This window comes from Leopardus geoffroyi, chromosome B3 (genome assembly GCF_018350155.1).
Source record: "Leopardus geoffroyi isolate Oge1 chromosome B3, O.geoffroyi_Oge1_pat1.0, whole genome shotgun sequence".
Taxonomy (NCBI): domain Eukaryota; kingdom Metazoa; phylum Chordata; class Mammalia; order Carnivora; family Felidae; genus Leopardus; species Leopardus geoffroyi.
Genome location: NC_059337.1, coordinates 118,988,770 through 119,008,736, shown reverse-complemented (window position 1 = coordinate 119,008,736; position 19,967 = coordinate 118,988,770). Strand labels below are relative to the sequence as shown.

At 41.3% G+C, this 19,967-nt stretch overlaps 2 protein-coding genes across 5 annotated transcripts in view; both read right to left on the bottom strand.

Annotated features, from left to right (window-relative positions):
• DNAL1 (dynein axonemal light chain 1) overlaps positions 1 to 4,971 on the bottom strand; it is a 49,404-nt gene extending 44,433 nt beyond the window's left edge. Inside the window, exon 1 of the mRNA XM_045451506.1 lies at positions 4,854 to 4,971. Coding sequence (XP_045307462.1) covers positions 4,854 to 4,856 — 3 coding nt within the window. The 5' untranslated portion in view covers positions 4,857 to 4,971. The remainder of the gene's footprint in view (positions 1 to 4,853) is intronic.
• A 495-nt stretch (positions 4,972 to 5,466) lies between these two features.
• Positions 5,467 to 18,319, bottom strand: LOC123584073 (acyl-coenzyme A thioesterase 1-like). 4 transcript variants are annotated; one of them, XM_045451504.1, is made up of 4 exons: positions 16,948 to 18,319; positions 11,343 to 11,542; positions 7,170 to 7,273; positions 5,467 to 5,574 (listed from the first exon to the last, which is right to left on the bottom strand). In XM_045451504.1, the coding sequence occupies exons 1-3, from the start codon at positions 17,510 to 17,512 to the stop codon at positions 7,256 to 7,258; spliced, it is 783 nt and encodes a 260-aa protein (XP_045307460.1). In that variant the 5' UTR covers positions 17,513 to 18,319; the 3' UTR covers positions 5,467 to 5,574; positions 7,170 to 7,255. The 4 variants fall into 4 exon arrangements, with proteins under 4 accessions (XP_045307460.1, XP_045307461.1, XP_045307458.1 ...); XM_045451505.1 differs by lacking the exon at positions 5,467 to 5,574 and adding an exon at positions 7,032 to 7,074; XM_045451502.1 differs by lacking the exon at positions 5,467 to 5,574 and adding an exon at positions 10,275 to 11,058 and having other exon boundaries at positions 7,150 to 7,273.
• Positions 18,320 to 19,967: the final 1,648 nt, after the last annotated feature.

Genomic DNA, 19,967 nt, shown 5'->3' with positions numbered 1-19,967 from the left:
AGACACTTTCAGATTGAAAGTAAGGGGATTGAGGGGTACCTGGGTGGCTCAGTCAGTTAAGCATCCGACTTCGGCTCAGGTCATGATCTCACAATTTGTGAGTTCAAGCCCCACTTCAGGCTCTGCGCTGACAGCCAGAGCCTGGAGCCTGCTTAGAATTCTGTGTCTCATTCTCTCTCTGCCCCTCCCCCACTTGTGCTCTGTCTTTCTCTGTCTCTCAAAAAAAATGTAAAAAAAATTTTTTTTAAATAAAATAAATAAGATATTTTAGGGGCTCTTGGGTGGCTCAGTTGGTTAAGCATCCAACTCTTGATTTCAACTAAGGTCATGATCTCACAGATAGTGAGATCAAGTACCAAGTCGGGCTCTGCCCTGACAGCTCAGAGCCTGCTTGGGATTCTCTCTCTCCCTCTTTCTCACTGCCCCTCCCCTGCTTATGCTGTCTCTCTCAAAATAAACAAGTAAATTTTGTTTTAAAGATATTTTGGGGCACCTGGGTGGCTCAGTTGGTTAAGCACCCGACTTTGGCTCAGATCATAATCTCATAGCTCATGGGTTTAAGCCCCTGGTCAGGCTTTTTGCTAATAGCTCAGAGCCTGGAGCCTGCTTCAGATTCAGTCTAGGTATCTCTCTGCCCCTCCCCCACTTTCGTACTACATCTATCTCTCAAATATAAATAAGCATTTTAAAAGTTTTAAAATAGGGGCGCCTGGGTGGCGCAGTCGGTTAAGCGTCCGACTTCAGCCAGGTCACGATCTCACGGTCTGTGAGTTCGAGCCCCGCGTCAGGCTCTGGGCTGATGGCTCAGAGCCTGGAGCCTGTTTCCGATTCTGTGTCTCCCTCTCTCTCTGCCCCTCCCCTGTTCATGCTCTGTCTCTCTCTGTCCCAAAAATAAATAAACGTTGAAAAAAAAAATTAAAAAAAAGTTTTAAAATAAATAAACTTTTAAAAAAGTATATTTTGGGGCACCTAGGTGGCTCAGTCGGTTAAGCTTCTGACTTCATCTCATGTCATGATCTCCCAGTTTGCAGGTTCAAGCTCCACGTTGGGCTCTGTGCTGACAGCTCAGAGCCTGGAGCCTGCTTTGGAGTCTGTGTCTTCCACTCCCTCTACCCACCCACCCCCCCCAACTCATGCTCAGTCTCTCTCTCTCTCTCTCTGTCTCTCTCTCTCTCAAAAATGAATAATCATTTTTAAAAAGTTTTTTAAAAATGTTTATTTTTAAAAAGTATTCTCTTTAAGATTCCAATACATCAAAGATACCTACTATCATTCCTACTGTTTAACATGGTATAAGAGATCTTTGTCAATGTTATAATAAAATACAAATTAGAATGACTAAAAGGAGGAAATAAAACTCACTATTGGCAGATGATCATCTACATTGAAAACAGTAGAATAAATTGACAAACAAATGGAGTTCAGTAAGTGAAGAACACTATTGAGAAAGTTAAGAGAAAAGTTGTGAGAAGATATTTTCAATATAAAACCAACAAAAGACTAATATCTAGAATGTAGGAGAAACTCCTAAAATTCAGAAACAAAAAGGAAAATTAGAAAAATTTTACAAAAAATATAAACAGAATTCACAGAAACTGAAATCCAAATGACTAACAATATCATGAGGTATTCAAACTCACTGAAAATCAGAGAAATGCAGAATAAAACAATGCGATACTAAAATACATCCTCAGCTTGGCAAAAGTTAGAAATTCGGTGAGAAAGTAGAACTCTCATGCATCGCTAAAGGAAGTAAAAACTAACAGAGCCAAGGGTGCCTGGCTGGATCAGTCCGCAAAGCATGCAGCTGTCAATCTCAGGGTGTGAGTTCAAGACCCACATTGGGGGTAGAGCTTACTTAAAAAACAAACCAAACTAGCAGAGCCATTACGGAAAGTAATCCGACAGTGCCTAGGAAATTAAATATGCACAGGCCCTCTGACTCTGAAATCCCACTCCTGGGTACATTTCCCAGAGAGATCCTTACGTGGGCCCATGAAAAAAACACATAGAAAATACTTTCAAGTTGGAAGCAATCTAGCAGTCTACAAATTGGTTTATAAGGTCACTAATTCCTCTATAGATTGCAGGAGTCAAAAACAGAAATGCCTCAAGGACCAGTGGCTAATGGATAAATGGGTAAAAGTGGCCATATAAAGATGTTAACCTTTACTCTGGTTCTAGAAAACAACTGGAGGTGGGACTTGATTTACCCTAATATCACATTTCTTCAAATATTAAAACTCCATTATTGAAAATAACACCCATGGGGTGCTTGGGTGGCTGATTCGGTTAAGTGTCCGACTCTTGATTTCAGTTCAGGTCATGATCTCATGATTAGTGAGATTGAGCCCTGTGCCAGGCTCTTTGCTGATGGCGCAGAGCCTGCTTAGGATTCTCTCTCCCTCTCTCTCTGCCCCTCCCCTGCTCACTCACTCTCTCAAATAAACATTTTTTTAAAAACCACCCTTATTTGGGGGCACCTGGGTGGCTCAGTCAGTTAAACATCCGACTTCAGTCCAGGTCATGATCTCATGGTTCATGAGTTCGAGCCCCATGTGGGGCTCTGTGTTGACAGCTCAAAGCCTGAAGCCTCTTTGGATTCTGTATCTCGGTCTCTCTCTGTTCCTTCCCTGCCTGTGCTCTCTCTGTCTCTCAAAAATAAATAAACATTAAAAAGTTTTAAAGGAAAAAAAGCCCTTATCTTATGTACCAGTAAGAGAGAAAAGATGTTGCCAGGGCTCCTGGGTGGCTCAGTCGGGTGAGTGACAGGCTCTTGATTTCGGCTCAGGTCACGATCCCAGAGTAGTGGGATCAAGCCCCAGGTTGGGCTCCATGCTCAGCTCAGCTCAGCTTAATATTCTCTCTCTCTCTCCCTCTGCCCCTCTCCTCTACTCTCTTTCTATAAATAAATAAATTAAATTAATAAATAAATAAAAGATGTTGCCAATTATATGACACCACTATATTTTTGTAATACAAAAATGGGTGTAAAAATGTATCCAATGGGGAAATATGATATTTCTGATTTTTCAGAGAGGCCATAAATCTGGGTTTTGATGTGAAATATGATCATTTAACGACATTGGAAGCTAGTGTTTTTTAATTAAAAAACCATGTGGGCCTGATTTCTGGAGGGCTCTAGAACCACCAGTTTCCAGTCTCAGCTAGCTTCCTGATTCTCTATTTGAAGATTTTCAATAATTCTCATGGTACATGCTTTCAGAATTATTTAGAGCTGATTATTTCTTCACCTGAACTTACACCTAGGTTCCACGGGTGCCTGAATGGCTCAGTCCATTAAGTGTCAGACTTCAGCTCAGGTCATGATCTTGTGGTTTGTGAGTTCGAGTCCCACATCAGACTCTGCACTGGTGGTGTGGAGCTTGATTGGGATTCTCTCTCTTTCTCTCTCTCAAAATACATAAACTTAAAACAAAACAAAAACCTAGGTTCCAGAACTTTTTACTCTCTTTGGCAGTGGTTTTCAGCTACATGTCTGTGGAATGAAGTAAGGAAAGCACAGAGAAAACTACTTTTAAAAGAGTAGTATTTAATCTTGTGGTTGAGTGCAGGCATGAATTCGTTATTTCAATTTCCTGGGCTCAATTTCTCCCCACTTAAACAGCACTGGAATCACAAAAAGAAGACAACTAATTAAGGATGCCTGGGTGGCTCAGTCTAAGCATGAACTTCATCTCAGGTCACTCAGGTCATGATCTCACAGTTCGGGAGTCATAGTTCGGGAGTTCAAGCCCTGCCTTGCAAGGGCTCTGTGCTGACAGCGCAGAGCCTGGAGCCTGCTTGGAGTGCTGTGTCTCCTTCTCTCTCTGCCCCTCCCCTGCCCCTGTTAACACTCGGTGTCTCTCTCTCTCTCTGTCTCAAAAATAAATAAACATTGAAAATAAAAAAGAAGACAACTAATTATACTTATTCTTCATAAACATCTCCATCTGGCAGGACAATCACATACATTGCTAAACAGCTCTGACTGGGTCTGTAACCAACCAACAACATTCCTTTTCAAACTACTAGCTGGATCTACCAAATCTGTAAGCAAAACAGTGCATACTTTAAGTAGGAGTTGAGGAACATCAGTAGGTAAAATCACTACTTCGGAAAGAGCTTTGATTGGATAGACCACTGATAGATTTCAAATCCAAGGTAGCGGTATTTCTCTAAATGTGATGGGACACCCTCCAATTTTAGAATCACTTGAGGTGCATTGTTGAAATGGACATTCCCGAACCCCATCATATTAAAAATTCATAACGTGCATTCCAACAAGCTCAATCTTGGGCCGCCTATACTTATGCATACTCAAATTTGAGAAACGCTATCCTAATATATTCTATCAGAGTGGGCTTTACAATGCTACCTAATAACTGCACTTACAGTCATTCAGAGGGCAACTTGGGCAATCACAGGTTAGGAATACTGCTGCACTCGGTGTTACACACATTCCTCTCATAACTAGCTCCCCGCGCCCCGTCTCGCCAGAGAGAAAATTACTTCTATGTACAGAAAAATCCTTATTCACACACTCTGCCTTCCATCACCTTTCCCACTCTCGTCCGCTCTTTTTCGAGCATTTCCTGTCCTTTGCCCTCCTTTTCTCTGTCTGAGTCCGACCATATTAACCCAACCTGCAATCCGCCCCAGGCCGCCCTCACCCCAGACCACCCGGTGGCAGGGCTTCTCTTTCGCCTCAGGCCTCTGATTCCTGAGCTAGCTAGCGTCGGTTACCGGCTTCCTTCCGCTGATCGAGGACCCCCCCACCCTTAACACGCCACAGTCACCCTTTTCCACTTCCAATCTCTTCTCTTTGGCTACGAGGCCTAGAGGGTACTCACCATTCCGGCCGTTGCTACTGTCACTGCTCTGGTTGCTAGGGCCCGCCGAGGTCAGTGCGCGTGCGCACTTCTCGGAACCCTCCGCTGATCCCAACCCTGGCAGCGGTACTTTCTCCCCGCCCCCTCCCCCGGTGGCGTGAGCGGGGCATTGTGGGATGGCGCGGCGGCCGCTTCGGTCCTCCCGCAGGGCTGCAGCTCACCTCCCGGTCCCTGTGGTGGGGCTGCTGGTGGCATGCGGGACGTGAGAGCTTAACGGCGCAGCGTGGTCCAGAGATGCTTTCTGCCGAAAGCAATTTCAGCTAATCTGAAGTGATGTACCTGCCTAAGTTTAAAACTTTAAAACCTTGCTATAAAATTCCCTTCCCCTGCAGATTGCCCCTCGCATCCTTTTTATCACCTTCTGTAATTCACCTTGGCATCCGATTGAGGCTATATTCAGCAGAATTTCCTCGGTTACCTTCCCCCAGCCCCTCCAGAGGAGAATGAAAGCATAAAATGCTGGTTTTATAAAACCGAAGTGTCTTTGTCCCCTCCCCTCCTCTTATTAAATTAGACAAAAATGGTAAAAATACTGAGTTGCTAAGGGCATGGAGAAATGGGGACGCGTATATACCTGTTTATAATGACACAGCCTTTCTGGAGAGCTGTTGGCAATAGTATAAAAAGCTTTAAAAACGTGTGCACCTCTGTGACCCAGTAGTTCGACTTCTAGGACTTCATCCTGAAGGAATAATCAGACAAGTGCAGAGATTTATGTTCAAGGTTTTAATAGCAGAAAGATAAACAACCCAAATGTAAACAAAAACAAATTGGTATTACTGAACATCCGAATGATGAAATAATATTCTTCCATTAAAAATGCTGCTGAAATGCATCTGCTCACATGCAGGCAGCCATGATGTTTGAATTTAAAATGCAAGTTATCAAACAAAATAGCTGGTATAATCTTCTTAAAAATTGTATACTGCACACACATTTATACATACCTATATCTTAAAGAATATTATGAGGGTCTATTGTTTGCTGCAGATTGAATTGTGTCCCCCCCACCCCCGCAATTCATGAGTTGAAGCTCTAACCCCAATGTGACTGTTTATGGAAATAGGGACTTTAAGGAGGTAATTTCAGTTAAATGAGGCCATCAGAGTGGGGCCCTAATGCAATATAACTAGTGTCGCTATAAGAGGAATAGATACACCAGGAGTGGTGGTCACAGAAGAAAGGCCATCTGAGGACACAGTAAGAAGATGGTCACCTGGAAGCCAACAAAAGAAGCCTCACCAAAAACTAACACTGTAGGCACCTTGATCTTGGAATTCCAGCCTCCAGTACTGTGAGGAAATAAATTTCTGTTGTTTAAGCCACCCAGTCTGTGGTATTTTGTTATGGCAGCCTTAGCAGACTAAAGTGTTCATTTTGCTTATTTTCTGGTTATTCTATAATGTGGCTATTTTAAATTTTGAAATAACATTTCATTTTGAAAAAGGTAATTTAACCATAGTTATTTAAAAATAGGAAAAAGTAAAATGTGTATTAAAGAAAATTAAAATGAATATTTATAACATATGCAGCCTTTTTTCTTGTAGTGTTGTTTTGTTTTTGTTTGTTTGTTTGTTTGTTTGAGATCTCCACACCTCTCTCTACATGTCTCCAAACTAGAATTTTTCTTGGCTGCCAAAATCTTTGCCAGTTTTGTTGATGGGGTTGAAAGGGGAATCTAATCCTCAAACAGATCTCATAACAGAGTATGCCTCTTACTCAAAACTGTGGATTACATCATAAGGCATTGCATTAATTGTGAAATATCATTAGCAAATTAATTTTATCTTCATACTTGCTCAGAATGTTACTTTTACTTCCTCCTTGTCATTGGAGGAGTAAACTTTGACCATGAATATGTTTTATTTACCTCTATATAAACTATTTATCAATATATAAGCAAAAATTTACTGGTCTCTGAAAATTAATTTATAATATCATGCTACATTTCCCATCAAGTACATTTTGAATTTCAGATTCTCAAAGGTTAAAAACATTCACACAGGGGCGCCTGGGTGGCTCAGTCGGTGGAGCATCCGACTTCAGCTCAGGTCACGATCTCGTGGTCCGTGAGTTCGAGCCCGCGTCAGGCTCTGGGCTGATGGCTCAGAGCCTGGAGCCTGCTTCCGATTCTGTGTCTCCCTCTCTCTCTGCCCCTCCCCCGTTCATGCTCTGTCTCTCTCTGTCTCAAAATAAATAAATGTTAAAAAAAAATTAAAAATAAAATAAAAATTAAAAAAAAACATTCACACAGGAAAAGAATGAAGAATTATATACTTTGGATCCTTTCTTTGTTCTCTTAAATCCTGCAAAATGGCAAAATAGATCCCAAAAGCTGTTCACCAGAAACTATGGCTTTGGATCTACTTGTTGCTACAGGCCTAGGAGAAAGATAAGAGAAAGATTAAAAATATTATTGAAACAGTTTCCCCAAATTCAGAAATCACCAGACCCATTGAAAAGGAACGGTAAAATAGTGTGAAATGATAGCAATCCAAATGTTAAGGAAACTTTAATGTTCTAAACAAGAATGTGGGTTGAATAAAAGAAAAAATCATGTTTAACAGCTGATTAGAGATTGAGCAAAATAGCTAAAAGTTGTATACCCTAAAATAAAATTAAAAAAAAAAACTTAAAGCCTGAGTCATTAATTATTTAGGTTATTTATATAGTCAAAAAGTTTATCAGCTCAAATTAGAATGAGCAATGTAGCAATTTTCAATAGTCCACTTCCCAGATTATTATTCTCATTATACTTATTTGGTAAAAAGCCAATTTCTCCCCTATGTTTTTGGTCTGTTTTTTATTTTTTTTTTATTTTTTATTTTTTATGTTTTTAAATTTTTTTTCAACGTTTATTCATTTTTGGGACAGAGAGAGACAGAGCATGAACGGGGGAGGGGCAGAGAGAGAGGGAGACACAGAATCGGAAACAGGCTCCAGGCTCTGAGCCATCAGCCCAGAGCCTGATGCGGGGCTCGAACTCACGGACCGCGAGATCGTGACCTGGCTGAAGTCGGACGCCTAACCGACTGCGCCACCCAGGCGCCCCTGGTCTGTTTTTTAAAAAACATCATTTAGGGGTGTCCAGCTGGCTCAGTAGGAAAAGCATGCAACTTTTGATCTCAGGGTCGTGAGTTTGAGGCCATGTTGGGTGGTAGAGATTACTTAAATAAATCAAACTTAGAAAACAATCTTTTAAAAATCTTACATGAATAACCCCAAAATCTGGAAGTAATACATATAAACATACACACATATATATAAAGTATGACATATGCTTTCTTGTTGATGTTAATAATTTGAAACTTGTAATAATTTTTTTTTTTTTTTTAATTTTTAAAATAAGGGAACCTGGGTGGCTCAGTTGGTTAAGCATCCAACTCTTGATTTTTGCTCAGGTCATGATCTCACAGTTGAGACTGAGCCCCACATCAGGTTCCACAATGACTACATATAGCCTGTTTGGGATTCTCTCCCTCTGCCCCTCCCCCATTAGCACTCTTTCTCTGTCTCAAAATAAATAAACAAACATTTAAAAAACAATTTAAATAGTGGGGGCGCCTGGGTGGCTTAGTCGGTTGAGCATCAGACTTTGGCTCAGGTCATGATCTCTCACTTCGTGGGTTCCAGCCCCACGTTGATTGGGCTCTCTGCTGTTAGTGAAGAGCTCACTTTGGATCGTCTGTCCTCCTCTCTCTGTTCCTCCCCCACTTGCACTTTCTGTCTCTCTCACAATAAATAAATAAACTTAAAAAAAAATTTTTAGATAGCGTTACTACTGCAAATTAGGGTGACAATACCTCATCCTCTGCCAAGAAGAGCCCAAAATACAGTTCTGACTGCAAGATCTACTGATCAACCAAAATCAAACGCTAATAATTAATACCATAATCTTTCTCTCCAATTATGTAGAAGAAAAAAAATTAACTAAATTGTGAGAAGGCCAGAACTTTAATATCTTCTAATTCCACACATATTTTTAAAGTTTAAGATCAAAGCTCAGAACTTGCATTAAAATTATTTTAATAAATTAAGGCTTATCTACAAATTGTAATTACATTTTTGGTGAAGGTGGCGGAAAGTAGAAGGGATGAACTCTGTTTCCCTCAGATAATTACATTGTCTACTTGTGTTAATTATCAACTTGGGAGGAGAACTGGAATGTGCCTATTTTTAAATATATTTTTGAAACAAAGTGTTAAGAAAAGTTTTTTAAAGTACAAACAGGGGCGCCTGGGTGGCGCAGTCGGTTAAGCGTTCAACTTCAGCCAGGTCACGATCTCGCGGTCCATGAATTCGAGCCCCGCATCGGGCTCTGGGCTGATGGCTCGGAGCCTGGAGCCTGTTTCGGATTCTGTGTCTCCCTCTCTCTCTGCCCCTCCCCCGTTCATACTCTGTCTCTCTCTGTCCCAAAAATAAATAAACGTTGAAAAAGAAAAAAATTTTAAAGTACAAACAGAGATAAGGGAATTATAAAGAACTAGTGTGTCAGGGCACCTTTGTGGCTCAGTCGGTTGAGGTCTGACTTCAGCTCAGGTCATGATCTCCTGTTTCGTGAGTTCGAGCCCCACATTGGGCTCACTGCTGTCAGCCTGTCAGTGCAGAACCTGCTTCAGGTCCCCTGTCCCCCTCTCTCTGCCCCTCCCCTGCCTGCACTCTCCCAAAAAATAAATAAATGTAAAAAAAAAAAAAAAGATTCAGTGTTTCTTAGTAATTGCTTGGCAGTTTTAAAGCAAGTAAGTATTTTTGGATTTCTAACTTTCTTTCCCCCCTTTTTTTTTTTTAAAGTTTTTTATTTTGAGAGAGAGAGAGAGAGCACACAAGTGTGAGCAGGGAAGGAGCAGAGAGAGAGGGAGAAAGAGAGAGAATCTCAAGCAGGCTCAGCGCCGTCAGCATGGAGCACAATTCCAGGCTCAAACTCACAAACCATGGGATCATGACCTGATCCAAAATCAAGCATCACTTAACTGGCTGAGCCACCCAGGTGCCTCTCTAAGTTTCTTTAAAGATCCTTGAACAGGTGGCAATTGGAAAAAAAAAAAAAAAAAATCAAGACCTAACTAACAACAGAAAGGATTCTGACTTCAGTCTACCACAAATCAGCCTCTGGGTCATCGTGTTAGAATTCAGTCCAGCATCTTATTCTCTTATGAGAAAGGTATCATAACCCAGTTGTTGCTCACCATAAAACCTGGGGCCTGTATTCATGTATTCACTCCTGTTTAAAACAGTTTTATAACATCTGGGACAGATAATAGCAAACTAATTATCATATGCCAGTTTTTTTAAAAAAACCTTTGGAAGTACGGGTGACAGGGAGGGTAAGTGAGAAGGCTGGGTAAATGGCAGATTAAAAACTGGTTTTCACTTAGCAATTACCTTGAGTTGAAGCTCAAACCAATCAAACATGGAGAAACATGGATAGTCACCAAAGTTACAGGCTCTGATGAACTTGAAGCAAGTATTTTTACTTCTTTTAAAAGCTTGCAGATGCCCATGAGAGATCTAGATTTCAGTCATTTGTCAAAAATATTCAATCAATCCCTTAAATGGTTCTGCACATATTCTAAACTTAGTTTGTTAGACTTTACCCTAGATGCAAGTGCAAAAATTCCAAGATCTTCTTCCAAGACTCAATCTGAGCGACAGCATGAGCTTTTAGCTGCCCACCTCCCAAAACAGGCACTCCCAACACGGGATCAAGGTATACAGAGAAAAAAGGGCTGTAAGGGGGATCTATTCTGTGGCCGGCGTTAGGATAGCTTAAGAGAGTAAAATTTGTTTTCCCATGCTCTGTGAGATGCTTCACAGCTATGTCAGCATAAACAGAACTCTTCCAATGCCTGTCATCCTCTCCGACTATAAAAAGGAAATGGGCACTGGCTTTTTCAAGGGGGATACGACTTTCCCGGTAGGCTGGATCCAAGGGGTCCTCCAGCGCTTCTTTAACATCATAAGCCCCTGAATCCATGGCAGAGATTTTGTCTAGGTTAAAAGGCAGTCCTGGCAGGATTGATCTACCACATGTAAGGGCAGTAGCTGTGTTAGAGACACAGCCGTTGATGCTCACAACTGCAGCTATATTTGGGAGAAAGCTAGCCATGGAAAATGCCAACTCTGCCCCTTTGCCAGAACCAATCACTCCAATGTTTGGACCTTTAACCTAGACATTGAAGAAAAAGAAGACAAACAAGGAGGGAAGAAGGGAGGGAGGGAGAGAGAGAAAGAGAGAAAGTATGATTGTTAATGAAGTCGCAAAGCATTCAATAAAGAAAAAGCATATAGGTATTCATCAGATAGCTTATGTATTTATTCATCCATTCACGAATTCATTCAACAGGTATTTGTTATAGATATTTTCCAACCCATTAGTACCACCTTCTTTTCACTCTCTCCTGGCCCTAAGGAGTTCATTTTAAACGCATTTCTCTCTACAATCCCACTCACCTTTGGGTGACTTTGCACAAATTTAGCTGCCTCTTCAAAGTAATCTAAATTTAAGTCTTTCATGATTGGAGGTAGATCTTCATAGCCAAAAAATGGCAAAGCCAGAGTAGCAAAACCTCGACAAGCCAGGAGACTAGCTCGAGATTCATTTAATCCTCCATCACCAAACATATCAATCAAACCAGGAAAAGGACCATCTCCTATAAACCAGGAAAGAAGATTAATCTGGGATTAGACAACAGGACATTTAATGGACCATGATACCCAGTTAACATTTTCTAAATCAAATTCTAATTGTACAATTTATATTTTTTCTTTAAAAATGTTTTTATTTTTTAACTTCAAAAACATTTTAATTTTTTTTCTGTTTTGAAACATTCACCTAGGGGTGCCTGGGTGGCTCAGTCAGTTGGGTGTCTGACTCTTGGTTTCGGCTTAGGTTATGATCTCAGTTTGTGGTTCGAGCCTCATGTCGCGTTCTGTGCTGGCAGTGTGGAACCTGCTTGAGATTCTCTCTGCCTCTTCTGAGGTCTCTCTTCTCTCTCTCTCTCAAAATAAATAAATAAACTTTAAAAAAGAAATAAAACATTCACCTATTTGCCTTGAAAAGAAAACATCTGTTTTGGCTGAAATAGTTTTATTCTTGTGGTTGAAATAGATACTTGTTTTGGCTATTTTGAAGCTGTAAATGTAAAAATGTTTTTATATTTTTCCCTGTGAGATATCACTGGAAAATGGTGAAAAAATATGAAAATTTGCAAAAAAAGATATGGAAAATGTTTTGGTTTGAACTGTAAGTCCTGATTAATCTAAACAAATAATTCTGGCAGTCTTTGAGTTATGAAACTATAATACCTCATTAAAAAGAAATCCGACCAACTAATCTTTGGCAAAGCAGGAAAGAATATCCAATGGAATAAAGACAGTCTCTTCAGCAAGTGGTGCTGGGAAAACTGGACAGTGACATGCAGAAGAATGAACCTGGACCGCTTTCTGACACCATACACAAAAATAAACTCAAAATGGATGAAAGACCTAAAGGTAAGACAGGAAGCTATCAAAATCCTCGAGGTGAGGGGCGCCTGGGTGGCGCAGTCGGTTAAGCGTCCGATTTCAGCCAGGTCACGATCTCGCGGTCCGTGAGTTCGAGCCCCGCGTCGGGCTCTGGGCTGATGGCTCAGAGCCTGGAGCCTGTTTCCGATTCTGTGTCTCCCTCTCTCTCTGCCCCTCCCCCGTTCATGCTCTGTCTCTCTCTGTCCCAAAAATAAATAAACGTTGAAAAAAAAAATTAAAAAAAAAAAAAAAATCCTCGAGGTGAAAGCAGGCAAAAACCTCTTTGATCTTGGCTGCAGCAACTTCTTACTCAACACGACTCCAGATGCAAGGGAAACAAAAGCAAAAATGAACTATCGGGACCTCATCAAAATAAAAAGCTTCTGCACAGCAATCAGCAAAACTAAAAGGCAACTGACAGAAGGGAGAAGATATTTGCAAACAACATATCAGATAAAGGGTTATTATTCAAAATCTATAAAGAACTTCTCAAACTCAACACCCAAAAAACAAAGAATCCAGTGAAGAAATGGGCAAAAGACATGAATAGACACTTCTCCAAAGAAGACATCCAGATGGCCAACTGATACATGAAAAAATGCTCATCACTCATCATCAGGGAAATACAAATCAAAACCATAATGAGATACCACCTTATACCTGTCAGAATAACTAACATTAGCAACTCAGGCAACAATAGGTGTTGGTGAGGATGCAGAGAAAGAGGATCTCTTTTGCACTGCTGGTGGGAATGCAAACTGGTGCAGCCACTCTGGAAAACAGGATGGAGGTCCCTCAAAAAACTAAAAATAGAACTACCCTACGACCCAGCAATTGCACTACTAGGTATTTATCCAAGGGATACAGTTATACTGTTTCAAAGGGACACATGCACCCCCATGTTTATAGCAGCACTATCAACAATAGCCAAAGTATGGGAAAAGTCCAAATGTCCATCGATGGATGAATGGATAAAGAAGATGTACTGTATGTATATAATGGAATATTACTCGGCAATTAAAAAGAATGAAATCTCGTCATTTGCAACTATGTGGATGGAACTGGAGGGTATTTTGCTACGCGAGATTGGTCAGTCAGAGAAAGACAAATGTCATATGACTTCACTCATATGAGGCCTTTAGGACACAGAATAGATGAACATAAGGGAAGGGAAGCAAAAATAATATAAAAACAGGGAGAGGGACAAAACAGAAGAGACTCTTAAATATAGAGAACAAACAGAGGGTTGCTAGAGAGGTTGTGGGAGGGGGGATGGGCTAAATGGGTAAGGGGCATTAAGGAATCTACTCCGGAAATCATTGTTGCACTACATGCTAACTAATTTAGATGTAAATTAAAATAATTAAATTAATTAAAAAAAAAAAAAAGGAAATCCACGGGGCACCTGAGTGACTCGGTTGAGCAACAGACTTCGGCTCAGGTCATGATTTCACGGTTCATGAGGTTGAGCCCTGTATCTGGCTCTCCACTGTCAGCACTGAGCCTGCTTCAGATCCTCTGTCCCTCTCTCTCTCTGCTCCTCCCCCGCTCAAGCTGTCTCAAAAGAATAAATAAATAAACATTAAAAAAAAAAAAAAGGCAACTTGGGGCACCTGGGTGGCTCAGTCGTTTAAGCGTCTGACTCTTGATATTGGCTCAGGTCATGATTTTACAGTTCATGAGATCATGCCCTCTGTGCCAACAGGTTGAGATTCTCTCTCTCCCTCTCAAAATAAATAAATAAACTTTAAAAAAATCCAACTTTAAAGGGCCGTTTGAGTTCTCAATGAGCTTCAGATACAGAGTTACCCAAATCCCTAACAAAGCCTAAGCTATTTTAAAGGTCTAATGATGGTGTAATATAAAATGAACAATATGTGTAGTATAGGGGCCAAGGGCAGGCTGCCCCTAGATGGACCAATTTAGTATAAAGATTATTTTGAGTTTGAAGGGGATCAGGGGAGTTCCACTTAGAATATGTTACTTGGGCATGTGGATTATTTTGAGCTGAAGGCAACTGAGATCCTGTGAGCTCAGAGGAATGATTTTGCTCCTCCCTTAACTACATGGAAAAATCTCAATTGGGGGTCTTTCCCAGAATGAGGGTTATTGCCAGAGATAAATTTAAAAATTTTTTTTAACGTTTATTTATTTTTGAGACAGAGAGAAACAGAGCATGAACGGGGGAGGGTCAGAGAGAGGGAGACACAGAATGTGAAACAGGCTCCAGGCTCTGAGCTGTCAGCACAGAGCCCGACGCGGGGCTCGAACTCACGGACCGCGAGATCGTGACCTGAGCTGAGGTTGGCCGCTTAACCGACTGAGCCACCCAGGCGCCCCATCCAGAGATAAATTTTATCTGAGTGGCCACTGTATGGCAGGGCAAAAATCAACTTTCCAAACACCTGTTCTTCTTATTGCCCTATGAAATGCATTCCTTCCCTTCAAAGTCTTAGACCCCTAACCTTTTCTCCTTAGTTCAGGATGACATATATACCTCATTTTGCCTGTCTTTGGAATTTCCACGTCTGTATGGATTTCCCATACATACAGAATTAAATTTGATGTTCTCCTGTTAATCTGTCTCCTGTCAATTTGATTATTAATCCAGCTAGAAGCTAGAAGGACCTTGAAGGGGACAGTAAATTCTTGCTCCCTGGCAGTGGAAAGGGAGCAAAATGTCAAACTATTTTCCTTCTAATGTTGATCTGTTATTTCTCTTTCAACATTCCTATTGTAGCTTATGTTATTCATTCAACGTTCCAAGAGAAGAATTTCTCAGCCAATTGACTCCTAGTATTTCTCAGATACATTCTTTTCTGTTATTCCAACTAAAAGCACTAGATAAATTTATAAGAACAAAATAAGAGGCAAGAACATTAGAATATAAACTAAACAAGAAATCTAAAATTCCAGTGCCAGAAGCTGTTCCTAAATTTTCAAATCTAGAAATAAGTTAAGGGATATCTGGCCACCAAAGTGAAAGCTAGAGTATACATATTAAGATAGTGATTTTTAGATGGTGGTTTTCTTAACATTTGGATATCTCAGCATATCTTGATCTGCTCTTTTTAAAATTAGATAAATTTCATGCATTTCTGGATTCAAGATTACTTCCAAAATCCCTAAAGCAAGCCATGAAAAAGACAACATACAGTTCCTCAAATTATTCCAGCAATAGATTTTTCCAACCACAGCCTTCAAGATACTAACCTGATTATCACATTAAAATAACTGAGAATTTGTTTATTTTGTTTCAATTGAGAAATTTGATCCTCAGGATGTAAATTTGCTAGGACCTTATAGGATCTTAAAAAACCCCTCCACACCCTCAACTATGAAAATTTGTTTTAATGTTTATTTATTCATTTTGAGAGAGAGAGTGTGTGTGTTTGTGTGTGTGTGTGTGTGTGTGTGTGTGTATGCACAAGGGAAGGGCAGAGAGAGGAGAGAATCCTAAGCAGGCTCTTCACTGAGAGGCTGAGAGCCAGATGTGGGGCTCCAACTGGCCAACTGTGAGATCATGACCTGAGAGGAAATCAAGAATCAGATTTTGACCTGAGAGGAAATCAAGAACCAGACGCTTAACTGAACTGAGCCATGCAGGTGTTCCTGAAAATGTTTTAAATCTCTCATTTGAAAGACTCTTAGTTGTTCCTAAGAATCCTGAGATTTGAGAGCAGAAGATAAGCCAGACTGGGCTTTAAAACAAAAACAAAAACAAAAACAAAAACAAAAACAAAAACAAAACCAAAACCAAAACAAAACAAAACAAAACAAAACACCAACCTATTTCACTCATTCTCTCCTCAGCCCATGTTACTGTGGAGGTCTGAGTTTGGAGCTCAAGAATTTGACTGCACCCTGATTTTAGCACCATCTAGCTGTGTGATTTGGTTAAAACACTTTAGGCCTCGGCTTACTCATTTATAAAATAAATTGTTCTTTGATCTATGAAATGAGCAACAGAAGTGTCCTCATCATGATGAAGGTCTCTTGATGATGAAGGTCTTCATCTCATGATGAAGAGTATGTCAGAAAATACAACAACAAAGTCACCGGTATCCTAACGTGAAACCAGAATTTAAAAAGTGAACAATATATGTAATAGGGCTTCAGTTATGTTGGGTTTGAGCAGATACCAGTGACAGATAGATTTGTATCCACTATTCTCGTCATTTTTACAAGAAATGATAACTAAAAAAGTTAACACAAAGCTCTGCCTACTAGACAGGTAAACAAATACTTCTGGGAGAAACTTTACAACAATGTTATGCTTACTAGAATATGCTTAGTCACAAGTAATAGCAGCTGCAGCACTGGGAGTCTGAAGGGTGGGCAGCCTGCAGAAAAGAGGTTCCCGAGCAAATTGCATTTAAATCCCAGTCACCATTTAGCAAAGTGACTGTCCCACCTGGTGTCTAGGCGACAAAATAATTGAGGCGCTCGCTCTGTTTTTCAGATGATAAGTTAGCTAGCAAAGCAAGCCGGCTTTCATAAATCATTTTTCCTAAATCCATGCAAAGCCCTCTGCGGAAAAGACCTCACGCACCTGGGGGCAGCAAGAAGACGCCCCGCAGGCGGCCGGCTTGCAGGCGAGCACGGCTCAGCTCCGGGCTGGAAAACCAGCGCTGCACCTGGGCAGAGGCCAGCGCCGGGCCCAGCGGTACCGCCTGCTGCTGCGGCGCGTGGTGGACGGTCACCTCCACTTTGAGGGGGGTTTTCATCACGCCTCTCGGCATCTGGCTGAAGCAGGGATCCTCCGAGCCGACCGGCGTGAGGCTCCACAGGAGCCCCATGGGCTCCACGCCCGTGAAGTCGCCGCCCAGAGCCCGGTCCCTGGCCAGGTCCAACCCCCCGCGGCCGTCCGCCTCGTAGTGGGCCAGCGATCGGAAGAGGCGGCCTCGGTAGCTGACGGCCGACGCCCGAAGGGTCACCCTCTCCCTGGGACCTAAGCCCTCCACTTTAATATCTAGCAGCTCGTCGGCCAGCCCAGTCTTGGGGGTGACGGTCAAGGTCGCAGACTTCTGGGCGAGAAGGGCAGATGTGGACATTGACCTCCGGAGCAGGAGTGGGGTTCCGGGGGTCCGGAACACGGCATGGACAGTCCTCCACATGGCTCCGGATCTTCGCGGCTTTGACTCAGGCCAAACACACGCGGCCGGGTTCGTGTGGGAGGGAGTCAGCTCTCTCCGCGAGTCCCCGCAGGGCAGGCCGGGGCCTGTCCGAATGGGGCGGGGCCGGGCGGCTGAAGCAGGGCAAGCGGGGCGGGGCCGGGGGCGGGGCCCAGTGGGGCCAGAGGTGGCTGAGCGGACCAGAGAACCAAGCTGGTTCTTCCCGCGCTACTCAGCAAAAGGCTGCAAGAAGGGGCAACTTAGGAGGGCCCGGGGTCGGTCACGGTATTGGGGTCCTTTTAGTAAGACCGCCTAAAAGAGGCAGGAGCTCATCCCCAGCCTACGCTGGACTTGGCGAGAAGGAAAAGTTAAAGGTCTTTTGAGAGAAAATCCTCGTCGTTCTTTCTTTAAAATCCCTCTCTGGCCACCTGGGGTCACAATTCCCTAAACCTTGCTGAAGGAGGCTCCGTGTAATAGACTCCTTTCCTTCCCTGAAATTATTTTTGCGGGGGATTAAGAAAGACTGCCAAAATTAAAGTTTAAAACGTTTTAGATGAGGCAGCACAGATTTATACACTATGGAAATGATCCCTATTGTCTTGTGGCCTGGCACAAGTAATAAAAACGTATGTTTTTATGTGCAGAAAAACTTACATCATGACTTTTTTTTCCCCGAGAAAAAGGTGCTTAATTCACAAAATCATATTTTTCCATTAATACAAATATATGTATGTACATGCAAATAACATGGTTCTGGAAGGGTATACTTTTTTTTTTTAATTTAATTTGGAGAGAGTGGTGGTGAGGCAGAGAGAGAGAGAGAGAGGGAGAGAGAGAATCCCAATCAGGCTCTGCACTCTTCATGCAGAGCCTGATGGAGGTGCTTGAACTCATGAACTGTGAGATCTTGATATGAGCAGAAATCAAAAGTGTCAGAGGCTTAACGGACTGAGCCACCCAGGTGCCCCTGGAAATGTATGCTTCAAGTTAATAACTGTAATTAGCCCTAAGAAAAGCCTGGAATTGGGTAATGAGTTAAGAGGGTTGAATTTTATCTGTATTACTCGAATCTTTTACGATGAAAAATGTATTGATATAATTTAAAATGTTTTCCACTGTAGAATTCTATCTTAATTAAAACACGTGTAAAATGAGGTGAATTAATCCAGGTGAAAATATTCCATTAAACTGCTGTGTCAAGGAATATATATATTATATATATTAATATTTTATATAATTATATTATACATTGTATATTATATATTTATATAATATATAAATATTAATATTTGTATTAAAAATACAATATTATATAATATATAATATACAATATAATGTATATTATATTGTATATCTTGTGGTTATATATATATTATATATATATAATATAATATATTGGCTCAGGGCACAGTTGGTGAATTTGAGCTCCACGTCATGCTTTGTGCTGACAGTTCAGAGCCTAGAGCCTGCTTTGGATTCTGTGTCTCCATCTCCCTCTCTCTCTACCCCTTCCCCACTCACACTGTCTCTCTCCGTCTCAAAAATAAATAAGCGTTAAAAAAAATTTTTTTTAAAGATCATAACTGTCATGTGTCCTATCATGGCTTCAAAAATATTTGCCACTGAAACTAAATGGTCACTGGACCAAGAATTTCTGCTTTAGAGCCATACAATAACCGTGTGTTCTTTGAAAAGTACTTGTTAAAGTCCCTCTATCTTTGAAGATCTCCAGCTTTAGAAAAACAACCCAAGTGGGGCACCTGACTGCCTCAATCTATAGAGCATGAAACTTTTGATCTTGGGCCTGTGAGTTCAAGGCCCTCATTGGGCATAGAGATTACTTTTTTTTAAAATATTTTAATTATTTTTGAAGGAGAGAGAGAGCATGAGCAGGGGAAGAGCAGAGAGAGAGGGAGACACAGAATTCGAAGCAGGCTCCAGGCTCTGAGCTGTCAGCACAGAACCCGATGCGGGGCTCAAACTCACAAACTGTGAGACAATGACCTGAGCCGAAGTTGGACACTTAACCAACTGAGCCACCCAGGCGCCCCTGGGCATAGAGATTACTTAATAATAATAATAATAATAATAATAATAATAATAATAATAATAAAAAATATATATATTAAGAGATTACTTAATTATATATATATATAAAGAAAAAACTTTAAAAAAAGAAAAAGAATTCAAGGAATTTTTACTTCTGTCTACAAAATCCAACGTTATAGTGGCCACGAATATTGGATTTTGTGCATCACTGCACATACCACCTGAAAAAACAGAATGCCTTCCGCAAGCTTTTATCTTCCAGCGTCCAAAGACCATTTAAAATGAATGTGCATAGGGGCACCTGGTTAAGTGTCAGACTTCGGCTCAGGTCATGATCTCACGGTTCGTGAGTTCAAGCCCCACTTCAGGTTCCACATCGACAGTGTGGAGCCTGCTTGGGATTCGCTCT

Bases quoted from the DNA above. Each gene is read 5' to 3' on its own strand.
- LOC123584073 (XM_045451502.1), bottom strand. From the start codon at position 17,512: ATGTGGAGGACTGTCCATGCCGTGTTCCGGACCCCCGGAACCCCACTC. The intron at 11,543-16,947 runs GTGCGTGAGGTC...CCTGGTTTATAG, and splicing joins CGTCTTCTTGCTGCCCCCAG to GAGATGGTCCTTTTCCTGGT. The intron at 11,059-11,342 runs GTGAGTGGGATT...TTCAATGTCTAG, and splicing joins TTGTGCAAAGTCACCCAAAG to GTTAAAGGTCCAAACATTGG.